The sequence below is a fragment of the Octopus bimaculoides genome, chromosome 1 (genome assembly GCF_046866305.1).
Source record: "Octopus bimaculoides isolate indiv1 chromosome 1, ASM4686630v1, whole genome shotgun sequence".
In the NCBI taxonomy this organism is placed as follows: Eukaryota; Metazoa; Mollusca; class Cephalopoda; order Octopoda; family Octopodidae; genus Octopus; species Octopus bimaculoides.
In genome coordinates, this window is record NC_142928.1 from 148,725,597 (window position 1) to 148,750,812 (window position 25,216).

Below are 25,216 nucleotides of genomic sequence, written 5' to 3' on the forward strand. Positions count from 1 at the left end.
TGAAGTTGTCTTTTTTATTAAAAATACATAATTTATTATATTAAAAAAGTTGTAATTTGAAGAAATATTTTACATTTCCCTGAAAAAAACAAACATAAAAGTGGCCATCATTAAGTTTGTCCTTTAAAAATTTTTTAAAAAATCGTGTAAAACTATATATACATATATAAAATGAATATTTTTGCTGGTTTTAGGCTAGTTCATTTGGAATGTTAATATTTTCAAAATACGAATCATAATAATTATGAGAAACTAAGAAATCTTACTCTGACACCAGATAATAAATTTGGGAGGGCCATTAAAAATTTTTCTTTTTCTCTTCTAAAAATGAAATATATTTCATGAATGATGAATTGTTAAATTATTAAGTAGGGCTACTTTTAGGGAGAGCTTCAGTCAGTTATATTGACAGCTGTTCTTTTCTGGTAATTTATTTAATCAATCCAATTCTAGTGGAATTTGAACTCAGAACATATACAGCATCTTATCCTCCATTTTAATTGATTCTGCTAATCCACAACACTTGAGATTTATTTTATTATTTTTTTTTTAATATCGTATCTTCTACTGAAATATGCTAATATTTTTGTAGTATTTTTTAACGTCATTTTAACGAATACACTTAAATAAACTGTTGCTTTAAGAACACTTTTAGATAGTCAGGGATGTAGAAAAAAAAATTAAAATGTAGTTTCAGCACAGCTGGAATCTCGATTTACTATTTATATGTACAAAATGCTAATTTTAATTATTTGCAGGACAAATAATAATAATAACGTTGACTTCTTTTAATGTCATTTCTTCCATTTTGTAAATAAAATAAATACATACAAAGAATCATCAACACATTCATCATGTTTGTAATTATATTTTTTCTACAAACTAAGAAATGAATTTAAAAAAAAAAAAAAAAATTTGTGTAAAAACACATACCATGAATACAAAGTTTCATTTTTCACACATCTAATTTCATTTTTATGAATTGATAATGTGAAAGGATATAAAATATTTCCACTTTACTACATGTAAAATATACAACTCTTGATTAAATTAAAAGTTTTTTTTCCTTTTTTTTTGGTTCTTTTTTATAGTTTCAGCTCAGAGCTGCGGCCATGCTGATGCACCGCCGTTACACTTCAACACGTCTTTAGCCTTTTGCAGATAATATTGAATGTATTCCAATAAAGAAATAAATTTTTGTTATGTGATTCAACAGCTTATTTAATCCCTTTCTTTAAAATCCAACATGAAGTTTGCTCGAAATTTCTGTAGATACTTTTTTCCTTGTGATTTCAAGGATTATTTACAAAAGATAAATAAATAAATAAATAAATGAGTTTTTATATATTTTGGCAATTTAACTGTGTCCCGATTCTTTCTCAGCGAATTTTGTAAGTTCGTGTATTTCTCTCCCCAACATTTTTGTGACATGCATTGCTTGTTTTACTTCATCACCACCAATCTGTTGCAAAGCCACTTCTGCAGCCGTTCGAACATCAGCAATGACATCATTTCGCCTGAAAATAAATAAATAAAACCTTATACTTTCAAAGCATTGAAACAATTTTAAATCTTTTATTGTTTCAGTCATTATACTGAGGTCATTCTGGGAGGGTTTTAGTCAAACAAACCAATCCTAGTACTTAAGCACTGGTTGGCCTGGAAATATAGTAGAAGAGATATGCCCAAAGTGCTACACTGTAGGATTGAACCCACAATGTGGATGCAAAATGATCTCCTTAACCACATCCAATCCTGTACCTGAATTTTTTTTATTAAATTTGAACTAGGAAAACCAGAAATCAATAATGGCATAATTTTGAAAAATTCAAGAGGAAAAGTTCAATTACTTAGCAACAGCTCTGTATAAGCATTGATTGAGAGGATAAAAAAAATTACAGGTGAACTAGGAGGCAGCAGAGAAACGAAGAAATTTGATTTCGTACACCTAGCAAATATTAGAAATAAAAATTCTGGACTCATGAAAATGAGTGATTTTACAGAATTGAATAGGTAGAGGCATGCTAAAAAGTTTGCCTCTCAACCATGTGGTTGCTAGTACAGTACAGCTGATTAGCACCTTGGGCAAGTGTCTTCTACTATAACCCCAGGCTGATCAAAGCCTTGTGAGTGGATCTGGTAGATAGAAAGCGAAAGAAGTCTATTATGTAAATGTGTGTCTCCTTGCCTTCACATCATGTAAACAGTGCCTTCTGCCTTGAAAACATGTCTGGTCATCAGAAAATATTACCACACTTGGATACAGGGCATCTGGCTATAGAAGATCTATCTCAACAGATACCACCTGACCCATGCATACATGGAAAAGTAGACATTAAAACGATGATGAATAGAAAAATGCTTTAGCACTAACATTAAATTATTCTATAATCAGTTTTCAGATAAAGCTAAAAAACATCTCAATTATAGAAGTAATAAAAATATTATTTACTTCTTTCAGTTTCTGTTTACCAAATCTCCTCACAAGGGTTTACTTAGCCTGGGGCTACAGTAGAATACACTTGCCCAAAGTGACATGCTTCAGGACCGAACCCAAGGCCACATGATAGGGAAGTAAGCTTCTTAACCACACAGCCATGCTTATATAGTTTAAAAAGCTAAAAAACGTTTTTTTTTAAGTCAAGAAAACCAAGAATAGTAATTTGAATAAAATATAAAAGTTACCATAATTCTAATAGAGTAGGTACAGCTTTGTGTGCTTGTGAACGTCCAAGTGCCAAACATCCAGCTTCTCTCACTAAACGATCTTTGTCTTCAAGAACATCTATTAATGCTTGAATTGTTATATCATCATTAGCACCAGTCTGGGCAAGACAAATGGCTGCAACAGTACGAACATTCGGTTCTTCATCGTTCGATACTAAGTAGATTAAAGCATCAACAACTTCTCGGCTTTTGAATTTACCTTTAAAATAGAAGAAAAAACAAACAAAACTTAAAACACAATCAAGGTTTAGAACAGATGAAATCAAGTGTAGTTGTTGGTAAACCCAAATGCACCTATTTCTACCATCTTAAACAGAATAAAAACAATATCAGAATATCATTAATTCTTAAATTAATGAATACAGTTTTCTACAAATATCTTAACCCTATATCTTCATTACCAAACTTTTGGTATTTGCATTGTATTTAGCCAATATCAAACAGTTCGGAATTAATCTAAGAGACTTTTAAATTTTAAATACATCTTGGCCTTCATATTCTTTATTAGATCTGTGCTAACTAATTGATTTTTTTATGCCTAATCAGTGAAGGAATGATAGTGTTTATGAACTTTTGGCAGGGCACCTAAAACTGGTCATCCTCAAACTGGAGAGTTTTTATCTTTTGTCTCAGTAAAAGGAAAAAAAAAAACAAAAAAAAAAAGGCAGCAGCTATGACCTTTTTACGGGACTTAAAGAGAAAGGTGAAGATTAAATAGGAAGAAATCATGACTACAGAGAGGTCCTGCAGTAGGGAGCAGCACATCAAGATATAGTTATCCTTGACCAGAGATCAGGTCCAAATACTTGTGAAGTTTAACACTATCCAAGAACAATCCATCCACTGTTTTTGTCTAGCCACTTTCTCCTCTCACAATGCAAAGCTATGGGTAGAAGCCCCTTCTTTGAGATGTCACATAATGGGAATGAATCCAAATCACATTATTGTAAAACCATGTCTGCAACCATGACATAAGAATTTATCAATTTGCAAGACGTTATCCAGTCAACAAACATTTCTTCACAGCTGTGTGGTTATGGAGTGTGCTTTGTAACCATATGGTTTTGGGTCCTGTCTTGCTGCAAGGCCCTTTAGGAAAAAGTGTCTTATAATATAATCTCAGATTAACCAATGTCTTGTGAGTGAAATTGCTAAACAGATATTATGTGGAAGCCTTTTGTATACATTGTATAGCTATGTGTGTCTAAACATTTACTTTCTGTGTCTTTGCATGATGCTAGCTTAACGATTTCGACACGCCAAGACTAGTGGGGAAAAAAGTACCATATTTGAGTAAGAATTGGTGATAGGAATGGCATCTGGCCATAGTCTTGTTCTGTCCATGCCAGCATGGAAAGAATGGATGTAAAACTGACAATTACACATTTTCCATGCAACATGATCTTTAACACATCGATACAGTCAACAAGTATGAAGTAATCTTGTTTATAATCAGTGAATTGTACCTACTCATGTGTTTTCTCACAGCTAAGTGAACTAAACTGTTGAAAATGAAGTGCATTTAAGAAACTATAGCTATAGGACTCAATATGCTTTAGAAATATAAAGAAAAATTAGTAAAACAGTTTGGTTTGCTGTAAAGGAGAGTAACCAGAGCAGAAAATTTACTTACTAAGATTTTCAATGGCTTCTACGCGGACATGAGAATTTATGTTAAACACTTCTTTCATAGCATAACTTTCCCTTGCCTGCTCTTCTATCCTTTGCCACAAACATGAAATTATTCCATCCACAGTGCAAAATTCTGATTTAAAAAAAAACAAATAAAGAAATACAGTGATGATTACAAAACTATTTCATTGAAAGTTAGTTAACAATAGAAAATAAAACAAAAAATTTGTAATTAACTTTTGATATTAATCAATGCCTTTGGCTTTTTGAAATAAAGCTGCCTGTTTTGAATTGTTCATTGTTGAGGAATGTTACAGCCAACTGAATGTCAGTATATAACTGGTACTTGATTTATTGACCAATATCCCTGCCAGCAGAGATACAGGTCAACAACTCAATGTAAATGGAAGAATAAAAACTAATGCATTTAGTCAGGTTGTTTCTGTCTCAGTTACCATCACTCTTTCACTAATGTAATACTACATTACACTGGTTGAAGGCTACAAATTCTTAAGGTTGCAGAATAGTGGACTGAATAGATACAAGTATTGTATCAATTCAATTGATATTTATTTTATTATTGAAGAGGGGTGAAACACAGGATGTAGAGGAACAAGACATTTGGTCTATCATTGCCATTTCTGTTACTCCACCATATGATGAAGAATCTTAGAGTGATCTATAAAAGTTAATATTTCTTTTTCATTAGTTATTTCTTACACAGCTCCAGTCAAACAGAACAATAAACAAAAGTGTTTAAACCATAACAATTCCATCTAACATTTAAGAAGTGCAAATCATCAAAGTCTCTTTTTTAAGACAGAAAGATGTAGTTTAATGAAGATTTGGTTGCTATTTCTAACAAATCCAGCAACCATGTAACATTTTTATGTTCATTCATGAGTAGATTAAGCTAGTGTTTGAAACACAACTGAACAGAATAGTCATTGCACAAAGATGGGAGATTTATAATCAAATAACCCTTATGAGAACATTAGATAATGCAGTCCTACATATTTCATTAAAATTACAAGATCCACTGCTGGAATTTCCTTCTGGAAATCAAAACCAAGATCTTGGGAATCAGGACTTCCTATCTGCATTAACCCCAGAATACTAAATGAGATGCAGCCCCTTTCTGACTGCTACTTAATATAAAAAAGTCTGAAAAAAAAAACCTGATTTCTTGCTCATGTAGTTTCTTTCCTTCACTTCTTAACAAATCAAGTTTGAACTCACCAATAAATTTATCTCGTTTAAGACACCCATCACGAGTTATATGCATCTCCCACCGGAGGATAGATTTCAGCCAGTTTTGATCATCAGGAGTGTAAGCGCTAAACAAGCCTTTATAATCACAGGTCAAATCATACCAAAATCTGCATTGGAAATACAAAATGAATTATAAATTGGAAGAATTAACCTATCACAGTTTCATTTACCTGTCTCACAAAACAATGCAGTGAAACATCTAGCAGATTTAACTGAGAGTTGAAAGTTTAAATATGTTATAAGCAAACAAATTGTTGACAGGGTAAGATGATTGGAGATATATTACAAAACCATCCAACCCAACTGAAAATCAGGTTGTCACAACAAGTGTTTCAGTTGATCCGATCAATGGAACAGCCAGTTTGTGAAATCACAGGTATACCCTTAACATAGTTTTCAGATAGATTCAGCGTGACACAAAGTGACAAAGCTAGCCCTTTGAACTACAGATACAGCTCATTTTTGCCAACCGAGTGGGCTGGAGCAATGAGAACTATAAAATGTCCTGCTCAAAGACAACACAATATACTGCCAGGAATCAAACTCATGACCTTACAACCATGAGCCAAATACCCCAGCCACTAAGCCATGCACCATGGTGAAATGTGTTTATCTAAGAAGTAGACTGATTTTTAAAGTAATGCCATTTAAAAATATAAACACATAGAAAACATATTAAACTAATAAAGAATATAATCCTTTCTACTATAGGCACAAGGCCTGAAATTCGGGGGAGGGGGCTAATAGATTACACCAACCACAGTGTTCAACTGGTACTTATTTCCTCAACCTTGAAAGGATGAAAGGCAAAGTTGACCTCAGCAGAATTTGAACTCTGAATGTAGCAATGGGTGAAATACTGCTAAGCATTTCACCCACTGTACTAATGATTCTGCCAGCTCATCACCTTAAATAATAATAATCCTTTCTACTATAGGTACATCATCATCATCATTTAACATCCGCTTTCCATGCTAGCATGGATTGGACGATTTGCCTGAGGACTGGTGGACCAGGTGGCTACACCAGGCTCCAATCTGATTTGGCAGAGTTTCTACAGCTGGATGCCCTTCCTAACGCCAACCACTCCGAGAGTGTTGTGGGTGCTTTTACATGCCACAAGCACGAAGGCCAGTCAGGAGGTACTGGCAATGGCCATGCTCGAAATGGTGTATTTTACGTGCCACCTGCACAGGAGCCAGTCCAGCGTCACTGGCAACGATCTCGCTCGAATGTCTTTTCACATGCCACTGGCACAAGTACCAGGAAGGCGACGTTGGTAACGATTACGCTGGTGCTATTTACGTGCCACCGGCACGGAAGCCAGACAGCTGCTCTGGCAACGATCACGCTCAGACGGTGCTCCACTGGTACAGGTGCACAAAGCCTGAAATCTCGGGATAGAGGACAAGTTGATTACATCAACCTCACTGTTTCACCGGTACTTAATTTATCCACTCTGAAAAGATGAAAGACAAAGGCAACCTTAGAGAACATAAGGCTGGACGAAATACTGCTATACGTTTTGCCCAGTGTTTTAATGATTCTGCCAGCTTGCTACCTTAAATAATAAATCTCTTCACAAAATTATTTAGCACACTATACTGCAACACTGGATTTAATGACAGTTACCAATCTAAATTATCACCATCATTGTTTTATATCTACTTTTCCATGCTGGCATAGGTTGGACAAGTTTTCTGAGGTAGATTTTATGGTTGGATGCCTTAACTAGTTTAGCTGCCTCTTACAACACAAAAATGAGGAATGTCTTGGATATACATGAAAATGGTGTTGACAAATAAAAATTCAAATTTGAGGAAACCAGTGGTGATCTTTCCAACAAAGAAATTTACTTGTAATATCAGGGTTCTTGTCTCCCCATGCCATACAAACATTCAAATTTGTGAATTCTACTTAATATTATTAGTGCAACGCTTGAATAATATTGGTTTCAAATTTTGGCACAATGCCAGCAATTTCAGGGGAGGGGATAAGTTGATCACATTGACCTATGTTCAACTGGTACTAATTTAATGAACACTGAAAGAATGAAAGGCAAAGTCAACCCCCAAAGCATTTGAACTCAGAACGTAAAGAAATGCTGCTAAGCATTTTTCCCAGCACAGTAACAATTTTGCCAGATCACCACCTTAAACACTAAAGTAATATTCCAAAAATAACTTACTGATTCCAGTCTATTTGGTTTTCTGTATATTTTCTGTCCCAATAATCAATAGGAGTTTCAAGGTTTTGTTTGCTGTAAATCTTAGTTGATCGTTGTTGCCTCTTCGATTCAGCATTCTGCTTGTCTACATAAACAACACAGCAAAGGAAAAAAAAAAAAAAAGAGAAAAAAATCAATAAAGACAAAATAAAAAACACGACATTCAAATCAAAACAGCTTGAGAAATTTAACCAAGAAAAATATATTAAATGGCTTCGTTCATTTTCAGATTATGGAGTGCATAAAAGAATTCAATTTTTTTTGCAATTTCAATTACAATTCAGAAATAGGTTAATCCTAGTTAATTCCTGCCAACTTAGCAAACCAATCATTCGTCTACAATACTTCATTAATCCTTTTTCTTTAAAGACAAACGTATTTTTCCTTATTATAGCAACAGGTTAAGGTTGTGATTACTTTTAATCCGTTAGCATTCAGATTATTCTGTCATATATATGCTTATTAATTCACATAGCTTTGGATTAATCATATTTCATCTTGTACTTTTGAGATTTTGATGATATGACTGTTTATTTTTAAGAACAACATTGTAGGGTAGGTGTGAAAGATAAGAACTGGCCAGTTTGATGATAAAACAGAATATTTGGGCCTGATATGGCCAGCTAAAAGCAAAGGGTCAATGAGACAGCATTTTATTTTCATGAGTCAAGCTCTCATTAAAAATCAAAGAAAGAATTCAGTTATGATGTATAAGTATAACTAATAATGATGTAAAAGCAAAGAAAATATCAAATCTGTCAACATCTATCTTTACTTTTTGATGTGAAACCATATATTAAATACTGTTGTACTTCAAGAAGGTCATTCTGCCAATACAACAAAAGCTTACTGGTTGTAGTTTACTTTTTATTATTAATTTAAAAAATATAACAATATTAATAATGTTGGTTTTTCAGTGATTTTCTCTGCAACTCTCTTTCTTCTCCATCAAAAATATTTATTGGTATATTCAGATTTAGTATTTGTTTCTGTCGTCTAGCAATCCTTAGACCAACTAAACTCACTAACTTAGAGGATCAGGTTTAGTATCTCAAAGAAGAGACTACACCGGTATGGGCATGTGATGCACATGAAAGATGAGTCAGATAAAGAAGTGCCAAGCAATCATTTGGAAGGAACTGATGGAAGAGAATGAACAAGGAATACATGGAAGAAGTGGTAAAGGCTAATCTCAGAGGGCTGAACTTTACAAAGGAGATACTGGAAAAAACTTAGTTAACTGATGCAAACATGAAAAAATGACATAAAATGATGCTGATGATAATGATGGTTATCATCTTCGGTTTGGTTTTGATGGCTATTTCTTTCCATGCAAGCATGAGTTGGAGAAGACTTTTTGAGGTAGTATTTAAATGGATGAATGTCCTTCCTAACACCAACCCGCGTTTATAACTAAGACACTGCATGCCATTGGCCTGCACATGTTGAATTAAACTGCAGGATACAGTGTTTATGCAGAACATACACAAGCAACACCACTACCTAAATATATGAATGCAAAGACAAACTCACACATACATGCCATGCATTTATATATATATATATATATATATATATATATATATATATATATACACACACACACACACACACACACAATATTTGATGGCTATATAAGATGTACTTTAAAAAAAAATTTTTTTTTAATTACAAAAAAAAAAAAAAAAAAAAAAAAGACTGGGTTTTATATTACTTCAGAACGTGTCTAATATTGCTCAGGCATCTTTTATGCAATCAAATATATTAATGTATACAAGTTATAAGCTTGTCAAGATATCAGTTGATTGATAAATTAAATCGCTATAAAAAGTAAGAACTAATTTGAAGAAAAAGAAAAAAGACAAAAGAGAAACTTACTGTTAATAGCATTTAATACAGCTTTTATGTCCTTCAAAAGTTCATTCATGGTTTCTGGATACCTCTCCTTATCAAGAAATTTATACCACTGCATACCTGCCAGCTTCAGTCTCCTATGAAGAAAAAAATATTTTGCTTTTATAAAAGAGAAAATTCTTTAGAAGTTTAATTTAAGGTGAGACAAATTTCATAGTTATTTTTTCTTTAGATATATTAGATGCATATTCATTATTTTCTGGAAAATTCTCTGAAACTATCAATTAATCTAAACTTCAGCTTCCTTCAATATGATTGCCTTTGTCAGTTTTAACGTCCACATTTCCATGCTTGATTAAGTTGGACAGAATTCACAGAGGTAGATTTTCTATAGATGGATGCCATTCCTGTCGCCAACCATTACCTAATTTCAAGTAAGGTAATATTTCCCCTTGGTCAGACATAAGATTAAGAACCAAGAACACAGCTTGTATGACTATGCACATTTACAAATATCGCATGATGTCAAGAGAAGGGTACACACACACACCTATGACAAGCTTCTTTTAGTTTCCATCAACCTAATCCACTCACAAAGATTTGGTTGGCCTAGGGCTATAGTAGAAGACACTTGCTCTAGGTGCCACACAATAGGACAGAAACTGAAACAATCTTGTTGCAAAGCAAACTTCTTAACTACAGGCACACCTGTACGTAAACATGTGCCACACAAAGCTTTGTATTAATAGAAGAAAATTAAATTGACATTCAGTCACTTACATCCCAGTATCCATAGACGAAAGGAGATTTTCATCTGAAGAAATGCTAACAGGGAAAATGCTTTTGTTTGAAATATATGCCAAGGATAATTCATCTTTACAGAATTTGGAATGAATGGAAGTTTCGCTGACAATAGATATGAACACCTGTAATAAATGATAAGATAGAAAAAGAAATGTAAGAATATATTTGATTACCAAAATATGGAAAAAATTAACATTTAATAAGAATTTATCATAATTATAAAATAATGGATTTCCTACATTGACCGGAGTGTTAAAAATTTATTGGAAAACAGTGGTATTAAATTAACCAAAGATATTTTATGGTATTTCTTCTTAGTATGGACTCTAGAGAGATAAACAGTCAAAGTTGACTCCAGCTGGATTTGAACTCAAAGTCAGATAAGTAAATACCACAATGCATTTTTTTATCCAGCACTCTAGCAATTTTGTACATCGATTTTGCCAATACCTATATTTAACAGCTTTATATATTCTTCTACTTATTAAGATTTTGATGTCAGACAACCAAAAAATGTTTATGTAAAATGTGCAGTGTGTGTCTGTGTGTGCATGCCTAAATCACCTGAAAGTAATGAGAGAATACATGGATTAAAAATATTAAGAAATATAAATGAAGTTGATGGTTTTGCAAAGATCAGACTATTTTTGCAACAGTGAAGCAGTAGCATCTGAGAAAACTAGTGATGTCCTGTGTTGGCAAATAATAAATGGAAAAAAATTAAGTGGTACAAGTTAGTTTGTCACGTGGAAAAGAGATCTGGCACTTCAGACAGAAAGTTTTATTAGTGCCTCAGGTTTGGCATGGTATCTACAGCTGGATGTAGAACAACCAATTTACAGAACACACAGGATGCATTATTTCATGGCACCAGCACCACAAAAATTGTCTTGCCCTTGGCAAAACTAAAAACCCTTTACAGTGTGTACTGGGTTTTTGTATTGTTTTGTGGTAAGCACTTGTAACCGACAAGATAAAACTAGCTAAATGAGAACAGATTTGCTGCAAGAGATCTGTTATGGTAGTGGGAAGAGTTAACAGATGTGATACTTTTTAGTGGAAGAAAGGAAGAAGTAGTGTCAGGAGTTAGTGTGAAAGTGAGAGGATAAGTGGTGAGGAGGATGGGGCAATTGATGACTATATATACAAATACTTTAAACATTTTAATTTTCATTTTGGATGTGCTTTTTATGCTGGAAAGATCTGATCTTATGATATTATTATTTCTCTCAGTGAATGCAGAAGCTTTGTTGAAAAAAGGTCAACATTCATAAAGACACAAGGAAGCTATCCTCAAACCAGAGATTTGACTCATATACTACTTGCAACATAATGGATGCTGCCTGAGGTACCAAGTGGCCAGGTGGTAGCACTGAATAGGCAACAAATTATGACGAACAATCTATCCACGCAGTTTCCATCAAGTTAATTTCACCCACATGGCTTGAATAATCCAAGCTATGGTAGAAGATATCATAGCTCAAAGTACTACTCGGTGAAATAACCAGGAACCAAATAATTGCTAAGCAAGTTTCATAACAACTCAGCTATGCTTGCACAAATTAATTCAACTAATTCGTTTTTTTTTCTTTAAGCTCAAATTTATATTTTTTACAACTGAATTTTATTGGACATTTTAATCCTTTTTTGTGATAGGTAAATTAAGCAATAATGAAGGTAAATTGAGCAATAAATGTTTCATAAAATTAAAAGAGAATTGTGGAGGTGAAAAGCCAGAATAAAAGTAAATTAGTGTATACTCTGATGTATATAATAACCTACTTTTCAAGTGATATCATTTGCAACAGCTATACAAGCACTCAAACAATAACATCACTTGTAAAAGCAAGTTTACACACACACACACACACACACACACACACACATATATATATCATTACGCACAATAAACACAATATAATAAGGCACTGAATACTATATGCTGCAACAAAGCACCATGATCATGCACATGCAAGAAAATGTATATGTGCATATAAAGTAGAGTATGCATATGCATGAAAAGGAGTATGCATATGCATGAAAATGAGTATGCATATGCATGAAAAGGAGTATACATATGCATGAAAAGGAGTATACATATGCAGGAGACTGTATATATGCATGTGTGTGGTTGTGCATATAAAAATAGGTGCATGTATAGAGAATATGTGCACAAATGAAAGGTGTCTGATGGAGTGTGTGAGTGTGTATGTATGTGAGTGTGTATGCATGTGAGTGTGTATGTATGTGAGTGTGTATGCATGTGCATATTCATAGAAAAGAGAGCACTACTATTTACATAGCTGTACATTTAAGTAATTTACTCTTATAAGAAATACTGTTACACTTCATAAACAACATTTTGTTAAATGGAATGACTGGCCAAAATAGCTACTGACCTTGAAATCAGTTGTCCTAAAAACCCATCCTTGAATGTTTACTTAGACAACTATGTATGCAATAACAAACATTTATCTTTTTACACATTTTAAATTAAGAGAGGTAATTTGAAGCAAGAAAAATTAACTTTCATGTAGCTTCTGCACTGCCCTTAATGCTTACTTTAATACTTGTTTCAGTCACTTGACTGTGGCCATGCTGGAGCACCGCCTTTAGTCGAGCAAATCGACCCCAGGATTTATTCTAAGTAAGCCTAGTACTTTATTGGTTTCTTTTGCCGAACCGCTAAGTTACGAGGACGTAAAAACACACCAGCATCGGTTGTCAAATAATGTTGAGGGGGAGGGGACAAACACAGACAAACAAATATATACACACACACACATATATATATATATATATATATATATACGACAGGCTTCTTTCAGTTTCCGTCAACTAAATCCACTCACAAGGCTTTGGTCGGCCCGAGACTATAGTAGAAGACACTTGTCCAAGGTGCCATGCAGTGGGACTGAACCTGGAACCATGTGGTTGGTAAGCAAGCTACATACCACACATCCACTCCTGCGCCTTAAACTTTTCAGCAAATATTCTTTACTTTGTGTGTATATACACACACTTAAAATAATTTTAAAATAATTAAAATTCCTTTGTAATAAATTCTGTTGCTTCCCTTTCCCTGTCCTACAATTTCTAATCCCCGCCCAGATTTTTTTTTTTTTTTTTTTTTTTTTTGCTGTTGAAATAAAATAAGAAAATGTTAGAAACAAGAAAAAATACCGAAACACTTTCATCTGAATTGATGTATGTTGTGCCAGTATATATATATATATATATATATATATATATATATATATTTCATGTCAGTAACTATTTTCCAACAATAGTATTTTGAAAAAATTTTTCAAGAAATCAATATTATGAAACAAGATTTTCCAGCACAGGAAACAAATTACAAGATATTTACTTACTTTACTCTCAATGATAGCTTGTCCAATTTTTTTAAGGAAGTCAACACCAGCTCCTATATCAGCAGTGTCTACCCAAACACTAATGTTGTTCTTTTCCAGAGTGTCTAAATAAACAAAAAAAAGAAAAAAAATTGTTTAAATTTTATATATATATATATATATATATATATATATATATATATATATATGTGTGTGTGTATATATATATATATATATATGTGTGTGTATATATATATATATATATATATATATATAAGAATGAGATAAAGAGACCAATGGCATAAGTAAATTTATACACAATCCTACACACATTTTCCACTCACTTCAGGCTGTCCTTTAAGTAAATAACGCACAGAGTAAACTGGATACGAGATGATATATATCCACAAATGCAACTATAATTATCATTGGAAAATACCCACACGGATTCTATACATGGATATTTATTGTTGGAATGGAACTATACTCCAAGTACTTTTTCTTCTCCGCATCGCTCTCATTTCTTACTGCAAATCTCCTCATACAGATGTAATAATCCTTATCTTCTACTATTACCGTCTCTCAGATGAAGTGATACATTGAATTTTCCCTGAAACAGCTGTAAGACATTCTACATAAAATATAAATTTACTTATGCCATTGGTCTCTTTATCTCATTCTTTTTTATATACACACACACGCTAATACACGACCCATGTTATATTCCCCATTCATGTTGCAACCACATCTGGGGCAAAACTAGTCGGTATACATCACTTACTCGGTATTACCTGTATCATTAGGGTCTGGTTGACTCCATTACACTTCATAACACACACATATATATATATATATATATATAACAGAAACAATTTAGCAACTAATAACCATTGTAAAGCTTTTCATTCCTGCCAACCCAGTCTTATTTCTTTTAAGACTTATTTATTCACTGTTTATCAGTAAATTCAAAACAAATATAAAATTCAGTGTTATTACAGAGGCGTACATACCAGACAAGTTATTTTATCTGAGATCGCATGTTGGAACTAAAATGATTTCAGTATGGATGATACCTGTTAGCCATTGTCAATGTTTTCATTGCTCAAAACTGCAACATGGTCTCTAGTAGGTTGCAGTTCTGGGCACCAAAAATTTTGACACCATACAACAAACAAACAAACAAATATTAAAGAGAAGATAACAGTCATTGTGTGTTTCTGAACAACTAACGTGTTATCATCAATGTTAATTTAACCTACTTCTAAACTATCAAATACTGCACACTGTCACCTTAACTTCACCACACATGCACACAAACAATCCATTTATATATAGGCTGTATCGCTTTGTCATGTGAGAACTTAAATGCGAGTCAATTATACCAATAAATAAAATTCATTTGACTGAACTTCTCAATCATAAGTGTTTTGGAATAATGATCCAAACACATACTGACAATCTATTCTTGTATAAAATAAGGTTAGTAAAAAAAACAAACTATGATAAATTAAACAAAGTCAAGATAGACAACTATAATCTTTATTCTCTTTCCTTTCAGACTTATGTGTACACACACACACACACACACTTGCAAAGTCATATTTTTGCAGGTTAAAACTATTGCCAGCAACATTTAAAGCAATCTGCATGTTCTTCATTGTGAATATTTAGTTAGACGCAGAAAATTCTAGGACATTCTAATCTAAATCATTGTAATTTATTTTCCACCTAATTACAATATTCATAGTATCAAGCCACCCTTCTTCATTAATATCACTGCAACACTAATGCAATTACAGTATGCCACTGCATACCAACGAAGAAGCCGCTCTGTTGCTGTCCAACCTGCTAGAAATAGCAACCAAATCTCCATAGACTACTGTCATTAAAAAAAAAACCCACAAAAAGGAAGGAAGAACAAATTGTATACCAAGATCCTAGATAAATCTTGCCCTGAAAGAGGAATGGGATAATGGTTGTAGCTTCTTGATCAAGGACTTGAATTCATGAGGGCAGATGGGTTAGACAACATCACCTGTAGCCACCGGTACTAATGATTACAGCTCTCATAAGCCAAGATATTAACTTCCATATAGTTGCTAGACTTGAACTTAGTGAATGTGACTGCTGGGTTTCTCTTGAGTTGCACCCTTCTATCTTAAATGGCAAGTGGAAACGTTCAGTTTTACATCTGTTTTTCCATGCTAGCATGGGTCAGATCATCAGGTTACTGAAGCATTGTTTTTCAGCTAGATGCCTTTCCTAGCCCTAACCTTCAACTGTGAGAGATCTCTTATTCCACACTTCAAAGACATGAAGAGTGAACAGACAATTTATTAACAGAAGTACAAACAATACTATTCAAATATCATGAGTTTCTAATATTCAAGCAAAGTTCTAAATATACAGACACATACATAAATGCTAGGGTTTCAGACCTCACATCTCTGATTGCTCTATTGATGTTGGCCCAGGACTATAGCAGAAAACACTTGCTCAACAACATACCATGCAGTGGAAGAGAACTTAATTACACATCCATGCTGCCCACATCTATCTTGTGAAGGCTGAAAGGGGAAAAGCAGACAAAAGGGAATATCTAAAGAAATTAAAATGGTTTTAAGCATTTTAAACTTGCCCAACACAATTACACAGACAGAAAACTATACAAATGCAAATCTTCTGTTGTCTTAATAGAGAGAGAAGGATCAAAAAACATTTTTCTTTTTTCAGCAGAGATGGTATTTGTTATTTGAGAACCATTACATTATTGAATATAGCATGAGATAGATCATGTACTGTTCTGACAGTTTCAAAGTTACACTGGTCTCCTTCCATATTACTAATGCATAAAGTCTCTACCTTTCAAGCTACAAATCACCAGGATTACCAGTTTCATGATGAGAAATTCTAGAATATGGCATTTATGTTCTTCAGTTTCTTTTTGAATTTGTTCTCAAAACAGACACAAACCGATTAGGAAAGAGCTGTTGGCATTCAGTATTTCCTTGTGCATGATAAGCTTAAGTATTTTAAACATATCATATATGCATATAGACATAGTTGACTCATTTGAACAGGCATGTGATGAGAAAGCCTTCACTTCCTTGTTTGCTCAAGATGATAGCAATATTTCTAATCATGTCACTCAAATTATCACATACAAGGAACACAAAATTCACAGAAGTAATGGTTTTCACTCAAAGAGAAGTCATTAAATTTACAAATAAATGCATGAAATTTTGATACAATATAGATACAATAATGGAAATTAATATGCACCAGTCAAATTTTGCAACATCAGTACATCACATATGAAAAATGACATCGCTTAAATGGCAGCCATTTTCAGCTTCGCACACCCGTACTCTTTCCAAAACTTGCACCATAACACCCTCAAGAGTTTCAGACCCCACTTCTCTGATTTCTCTATTGATGTTCTCCATCAGTTGCACCAGGGTCTCAGGGTTTTTGATGTAAACCCTCTCTTTCAGGTATCCCCACAAGAAAAAAATCCAAGCTAGTCAAGTGAGAGTAACATGAAGGCCAGTTGAAATTGCTGTAGCAGATTATTCTCTCTCCAAAGCATTGCCATAACAACTGCATTCTCTTGCAGTATGAGCAGTTGTCCCATCTTGCTGGAACCATGTGGGAGGTCTACTTTAAATGGCCTTCACGTTACCCAGACTCGACTAGCTTGGATTTTTTTCTTGTGGGGATACCTGAAAGAGAGAGTTTATGTCAACAAACTGGAGATCCTGGTGCAACTGAAGGAGAACATCAATAGAGAAATCAGAGAAGTGGGGTCTGAAATTCTTGGGGGTGTTATGGTGCAAGTTTTGGAAAGAGCACAAGTGTGTGAAGCCGAAAATGGCTGCCATTTAAGTGATGTAGTGGTGTTACAAAATTTGACTTGTGCATATTAATTTCCATTATGTCTTTTATATTGTATCAAAAAATTTCATGCATTTATTTGTAAAGTTACGGAAATTATAATAAATTGAAATCCATCAGTGAATTTTGGGACATCTTGTATCTGCACAGAAAGCAAGTCACAACATCCATATACAAAAGAATCATGCCATTCACACAGAAAAGACAAATAAATTATGTGAAGTCTTAGTTTGGATGCATTGAATTTGATTTCCCCCCACTTGTTTAATAACTAGGTTGTACTGATAACTACATTAGATAAACTTCATAAAAGGTTACAACTCCTTGTTATTTGCCAGTCTAAAGCTGTCCACTCCAATACTCTTATCCTATTTCACAGTGACTGGCAAAAAGTTTATTGCAGCAACATAGTAACATCTGGCCTATAACACATTGGAATTTCAAATCAGTTGACCTTATATAGTAGCTACAAAAATGTTCACATTTTGCTATAAAACAAGCATACAGCAAGTACACTGCTTCTACCAGAGACTAATTAATCCTACCCTATTAACTTAATACTCCAAGTATTATATTTATAGCAATGAGCTAAACAATAAAATGAAATGCAGTTACTATTGCGTAACACAAGTAACTGTAGTTGTTTCAGTTTATATTTTTATATTTCCAGTCATTTCAGTAATGCAATAAGTGAGATACCAGCTCAAAAAGGTCTCAAGTTCAAAATCTTTTATGGATATTTTCATTGTGTACTGAAATCCACATGCTTAAATTCTACATACCTCATATGATTTTAGGTTCTAAACTAGAGCCGAACACTTACCCTAAAAAATCCTCTTAAGGAATGCGAGTCAACTATACCAATAAATAAAATTCATTTGACTGCCAGTCCTCAGTCAAACCGTCCAACCCATGCCAGCATGGAAAGTGGATGTTAAACAATGATGATGATGATACCGTTAAGTAAAATGTAAATGTAGAACCAGACAAAGAATGGGAAATTATAGTTTAACCTATAATTACATATGGGTACAACAAAGCCATAAACAAAGATAGATGCAAATGTGGTTGTGTGGTAAGAAGCTTGCTTCACAACTACATGGTTCTGGGTTCAGTCGCAGAGCTCCTTGAGCAAGTCTTCTATTATAGCCCCGAGGCCGACCAAAGCCCTATGAGTGGATCTGGTACATAGAAACTGAAATAGGCCCATTATGTATGTGTGTGTGTGTGTGTGTCCATCACTGCTTGACAACCAGTGCTGATGTGTTTACATCCCTGTAACTTAGCAATTCGACAAAAGAGACTGATAGATAGGCTTAACAAAAAACAAGTACTGGAGTTGATTTATGACTAAATTTTTTCAGGGCAGTGCCCCAGTATAGCCACAGTCATGCATCTTATTTCTGTTTGTTGTAAGGATTTCATTTTGTACAGCTTTCTAGTAAATATTACAGTGGAATTGAACCAAAACTACAGAATACAATACTTGTGAGTTTAATAACTCCCTATACCCCTGCTGCTGCTAAGCACTGACAGGGAAGCCTCCAATGACTTGACATGCTAGAAACAACAGTGAAATAAAGAGAAAAAATTGCCTAAAATAGTTTGGCAAGACTTCCGCCCATCCCCACCCCCAAGACATGGGACGAGGTGGTGAAGCATGGTCTTCTGATGTTGGGTCTCACGTAAGAGATGACAAATGATCGAGACCTTTCGCGGTTTGCTGTGCTTGAAGAAACTCAACAGGTCAAATGAAATCGTAGCTGTGGACAGTGCCAGTGACACGTAAAATGCACCCAATACACTCTCAGAGTGGTTGGTGTTGGAAAGGGCATCCAGCTATAGAAACCAAGCCAAAATCAGACTGGAGCCTGGTACAGCCGTCCGGCTTACCAGTTCCAGTCATACCGTCTAACCCATGTCAGCATGGAAAACGGACGCTAAATGATGACATCTACACATTTCAACCTTATCAAGTGTGTTATTAGTGCATGTGTACATATTACCAGATTGTATTTGAACAACTTTTTCTAAACTAAATGCAAGAGCGTTCTTATCCACTAAGCCATTGACACATGTGCATCCTCTATCATAGGTGAGGTGTCAGCTGAATGGTTACACACATAATCACATAGGTTTGTCTCGTGATAAGCTGCACATAACAGAACCCGAGTAGCGATGGAATGTTAATCATCAGCTTCCAAAAAATACTAATAAACACCACTATATACATAAAGTACTCTTCCTATTGTTCGAGTGCTTTCATATAACACGCGGACCCACACATGCACTATTGTACAAAAACAAACCTACAGGTATATATATGCATGATTCATCCATTCATTAAACTATCTTTTAAAACGGAAAACAAACAATCCGCTTCACTAAATATACAATTTAGCCATACTGTGACGAGTACTGAAAATTAAAAATTGTTACAACATAAGTTATATCTCTGTAAACCAAAAAAGGGATCAATGTGGTTAGTTTCAGGCTTTGTTAAATCTTCAGAGAAAAATTTTCCCCATCATCTGTCGCTTTTAGCAACTTATATTCAATACAGCTTTGCTTATTTCTCAGTGAGGCCGTAAACAAACAAACAAAAGTTATCCAAGAAAAATGTGTCGTGTAGCACACATATGCAAAAGCATGCTTATACATGTACAAAACACACATTAGCCTAATTACGGCGAGACAGCTGGTAAATTGTATGATAAAATTGTTTTCTTTTGACAAGAGTAAAAGATTTCGAATATCCCAGAGTTTAAGCTCCGTAACAAAATTTTCAGGATGGAAAATAAAGTTGGTCGATTCCTTTCACATGAAAAACAAACATATCTTATAGGCGGAGGGGTGGCTGTGTGGTAAGTAGCTTGCTTACCAACCACATGGCTCCGAGTTCAGTCCCACTGCGTGACACCTTGGGCAAGTGTCTTCTACTATAGCCACGGGCCGATCAAAGCCCTGCGAGTGGATTTGGTAGACGGAAACTGAAAGAAGCCCGTCGTATATATGTATGTGTGTTTATGTTTGTGTGTCTGTGTTTGTCCCCCGCCCAACATTACTTGACAACCGACGCTGGTGTATTTACGTCCCCGTAAACTAGCGGTTCGGCAAAAGAGACCGACAGAATAAGCACTAGACTTCCAAATAAGTCCTGAGGTCGATTTGTTCGACTAAAGGCGGTGCACCAGCATGGCCACAGTCAAATGACTGAAACAAGTAAAAGAGTATACCTTGTTTAAAAAAGTTACGAGGAAACGATGGACCGGGGGAATGCATGCATAAAAGAACTAATCGAATTAGCTTGCATTTTGAAAACGTTTTGTTTTGGAGCGTAAAATTCCGGAATACACAATATCTCTTTTTGCGATAAGAGGTAACAAGTAAGAAAACAAGAAAAATGTACTAGTATGGTGATTCCATATTTAGAAGTAGGCGTGGTTGTGTGGTGAGAAGCTTGCTTTCCAACCACATGGTTCCGGGTTCAGTCCCATTGCGTGACACCTTGAGGCTACTATAGCCTCAGGCCGACCAAAGCCTTGTAAGTGGATTTGGTAGACAGAAATTGAAAGAAGCCCGTCGTATATATGTGTGTATGTCTTTGTTCTCCACCACCACCGCTTGACAACCGGTGTTGGTGTATTTACCTCCGCGTAACTTAGTGGTTCGGCAAAAAAATATCGGTACCAGGCCCAGGCCTAACTCCTGGGTTCGATTTGTTCGATTAAAACTCAAGGCGGTGGTGCAGCATAGCCGCAGTCAAATGACTGAAACAAGATAAAAGGTTTAATAGGCCTTAAAACATCAAGTATATTTGCAAAACCTGTTTCATCATAGCTAAGAACATGCTACAATAACAAGAAAAAAAAAGAGAAAGAAAAAACTGGTGAGGGGATAAGAGAAAATAGAAAGAGTGGGGAGAAAGTGGTTGTGATAAGACATTTAGAAATTAAATACACCGCATAGAAGAAAAAACGAGGGAGGGAGAAAGGAAGTATACAAAAAAAAGGATGAGAGGGAAAATTACACAAATCGTTTAGAAAGAAAGATTGTGAAAGAAGAAAGATAAAGAAAAAAAATAGTGAAATGATTTTCCTCACCATACAAAAAGTTGAATGAGTTTTATCAATTCAAGCTACTCCTCTAATAGTTGATTTTTTTTTTCAACCCATAAAAGCTAGAAACTTACTATTACTACTACTAATATTTAGCACAGCTACTATTGTTAACTACTTAAAAATAATAAACATCCCATGTAAAAGAGTGAAGGTAGAGAGAGATAGACAGAAGGAAAAAAATCATAAGAGATCGAAAAACAGAGGTGGGAAGTGTGCGAGCATGTTCGTGTTTTACGTATGAAATTTCCAGTTGCTAAAGAATTTAAGCTTTGTCCTTAAGACTTTTGAAAGTATATCCCTGGTACATTTTTTCTAAGGCACTAAATCAACTGCCTGTAAAGGGTTATAAGGAGCGAAGATAGATCACAATTGATCTATCTACCAGAAAAATTTAGACAAAAAATACAAGACGAAGTTTCGGAAGAAGTGGCAAAAACGAAAACTAATGATTGTCATTTTTTTTTAATTATTATTGTGTTTCATACAACGGAACTTACTATCCTGACCCCCACCTCCACTATTATATTTTTCATTTTTGTCCCATCCCTATTCATTCAGTAACCGGTGGAATTCTGCTTCAAGCACGCCATATAACCCATCATAACTTTATTTTTAGAAAATTTTTGCGAATTTGTATTCCTTTCCCAGGAGGCATGGGGTTCCTAATCAAAATCCGCCAAACAGAGCAATCACCAACAGTGTTCCAGCATGTTCTTGGTTGTAGTGACTAAACTGAACTAAAACAACTGGCTGCATAAATCGAAGTCTGTCTGAATGAGTACACATGCGTTATTACTTAAGGGCAACAGTTGGTTGAAAAGCTGTCAGTTTGTGTTCGGAAGTCGGCTCAGACATTTCGACTCAATTCGATTAACCTACCCACTCGTAAATACAAATTGCTGATGTAAGCATTAATAGTATCGTAAACATTTACTTATTTCCTATCCAAATGACTGAAGGGTTCATATGATCGCACGAGCGAATAATAATAACCAAATCACCTTAAAATCATTTCGTACCATTTTAATCTCTATTAAAGCTGGAAGACCATCTGAGAGTAAGTTTGCTCGATAATAGTTAACCTGGAACTATACAACATCATTTTCTTCCTTCACTCAGAGACGAAAAAGGACAAGGGCTGAAATATTAAATTGTATACCCCTCACAGCAAAACAACTTAAACTCCGATAGAAAACAACTGACTGTAACCAGTGATTGAAGTCGTCTCTTGGGAACTGCTAATTAGAATTGCAATAGAAGATACAAAAAGATGTGCTACAAAATCAATGGAAATAATAATATACTAACCTTTTAAGTATAGCATAAAATCCTTGTTGCTGTGGCTGTAACTTATCATTAAATCACGGCTGACTGGACGTATTGTAATTGGAGGGTGTTGATGTTTTTCTCTTCTGTACACAGGAGGACAACGGGATATTTTATGTCCCATCTAAATAAAAAGATTTTTAAAAGAAAAAAAAAACTTTTGTGATTATCAAGTAAAAAAAAAAAACCTGACAGAAGAAATTTTCTTGAATGACTGGAAGAACGGAAAATAAGACTAGACATACAGGAAGTGAAAAAGAAAAGAGGGAAGAAAAGAATAGGAAGAGGAGAGAAGAAAAATTACACAAAAGAAAACTGGTTCTCTGATTTCAAGATTTGGGATTCTCGGTGAGAATAAGACTAATTCCAAACATCGAAAGATTAAACGCAAATTTATGTAGAAGAAGTGATTATTATAATGTTATTGAAACTTAAATGTACATTTAAAACTAAAATCAAGTTTTCTCTTTAATCGATATTGACTATCTTTCATTTTTCCGGGGCTGATAAAATAAATCAACAACTAGGGGTAAAATGACTAGTAGGAAATCATAAGCAAATAAAAAAAAATATCCTCAACTGGGAAAAAAGAAAAATTTAAATTCCATACTTTTTTGTGTGTGCGTGTGTGTACTCAGCAGATGACAAGCAGAATAACTAGGAAAATACAACCGGGCTTTAAATAGAGAGAAAGTTTAACATAAGCCACCTACGCATAAAATTAAAATATGTTGAAGCCAATGGTAAGTGGCCGGAAGCAGTAAGATAAACAAAAGGAAAGAGCAACAAAAATGATAATGAACTAAGGTCGTCTATTGGACTACAGTTGCGAGCTTTTCTACCTTACTATTTAAGTTTTATTGTCACGCCTTTATTGACAGCGATCCGTTTTTACACTCGTCCATACATCCAACCACCTACGCATTCAGAAGAACCCCCTCTTCAGAGGAAACCACATTGAATGAACAACATCCAAGCACATTGTTCAGCAAATATGCGGTATTTGTGGGGGAATAATAATTCTTTCTGCTGCAGGCACAAGTCCTGAAATTATGGGGGAGGAGGTTAGTCGGTTTCATCGACTCCAGTGCTTGACTGATACTTGTTTTATCGAACCCAAAAATGATGAAAGGCAAAGTGGACCTCGGCAGAATTTGAACTCGGAATGTAAAGACGGATAAAATGCCACTAAGCATTTTAACCGGCATGCTAACAGTTCTGCCAGCACGTCTATAATTTAGGCACAAAGCCCACATTTTTAGAGAATGGGTTGGGGGGAGTCGATGTCATCGAGCCCAGTACTCAACTGGTACTGTATATTATCGAATCCTAGAAGGATTAAAAGGCAAAACTGACACCGGCGAGATTTGAACTCAGAACGCAGAGCCGAGCATGAGATTTTCCCCGGCGGACGTACAATTTTGTCAATCCATTACCTTTTATTAACTCTAAATAATCCTTTCTACAACAGGCACAGAGATGGGAATCGTCGACTACATCGACCCCAGTGCCCAACCAGCGGCGAAGGGTACCGTTTAAAAAATGAATAACCAATGAGTTAAAAATAGTTTGGTATGTGCCACGACGCCTTTTCTTTTTATGTGCACACTCCCCAAAACTTTAGAACCTATCTCTTACTTGTTTCAGCCATCAGTCTGCGGCCACACTGGAGCACCGCCTTGAAGAATTTTAGTATTTTTTAAACCTGGTACTTATTCTATCATTTTTCTTTCGACGAACCGTTAAGTTACGGAGACATAAAAACAAGCACACAAACATATACAGATATATACGACGGGCCTCTTTCAGTCTCCGCCTACCACGTCCACTCACAAGGCTTTGGTAGGCCGAGGCTATAGAAGACACTTGCCCAAGGTGCCACGCAGTAGAACCGAACCCGGAACCATGTGGTTGGGAAGCAAGCTACTTACTACACAGCAACTCTCTCTCCCTCTCTCTCTCTCTCTATATATATATATATATACACACACACACACACACGTATA

The 25,216-nt window shown here is 34.8% G+C and overlaps 1 protein-coding gene across 1 annotated transcript in view; it reads right to left on the reverse strand.

Annotated features, from left to right (window-relative positions):
• LOC106868728 (uncharacterized) overlaps window positions 1–25,216 on the reverse strand; it is a 53,969-nt gene continuing 28,753 nt past the window's right edge. Inside the window, exons 2-10 of the mRNA XM_089359640.1 lie at window positions 23,193–23,334; window positions 13,891–13,994; window positions 10,493–10,638; window positions 9,737–9,849; window positions 7,820–7,943; window positions 5,599–5,738; window positions 4,361–4,492; window positions 2,686–2,926; window positions 1–1,517 (exon numbers count right to left, since the gene is read on the reverse strand). Of these exons, the coding sequence (XP_089215766.1) occupies window positions 1,358–1,517; window positions 2,686–2,926; window positions 4,361–4,492; window positions 5,599–5,738; window positions 7,820–7,943; window positions 9,737–9,849; window positions 10,493–10,638; window positions 13,891–13,994; window positions 23,193–23,334 (1,302 nt within the window). The 3' untranslated portion in view covers window positions 1–1,357. The remainder of the gene's footprint in view (window positions 1,518–2,685; window positions 2,927–4,360; window positions 4,493–5,598; window positions 5,739–7,819; window positions 7,944–9,736; window positions 9,850–10,492; window positions 10,639–13,890; window positions 13,995–23,192; window positions 23,335–25,216) is intronic.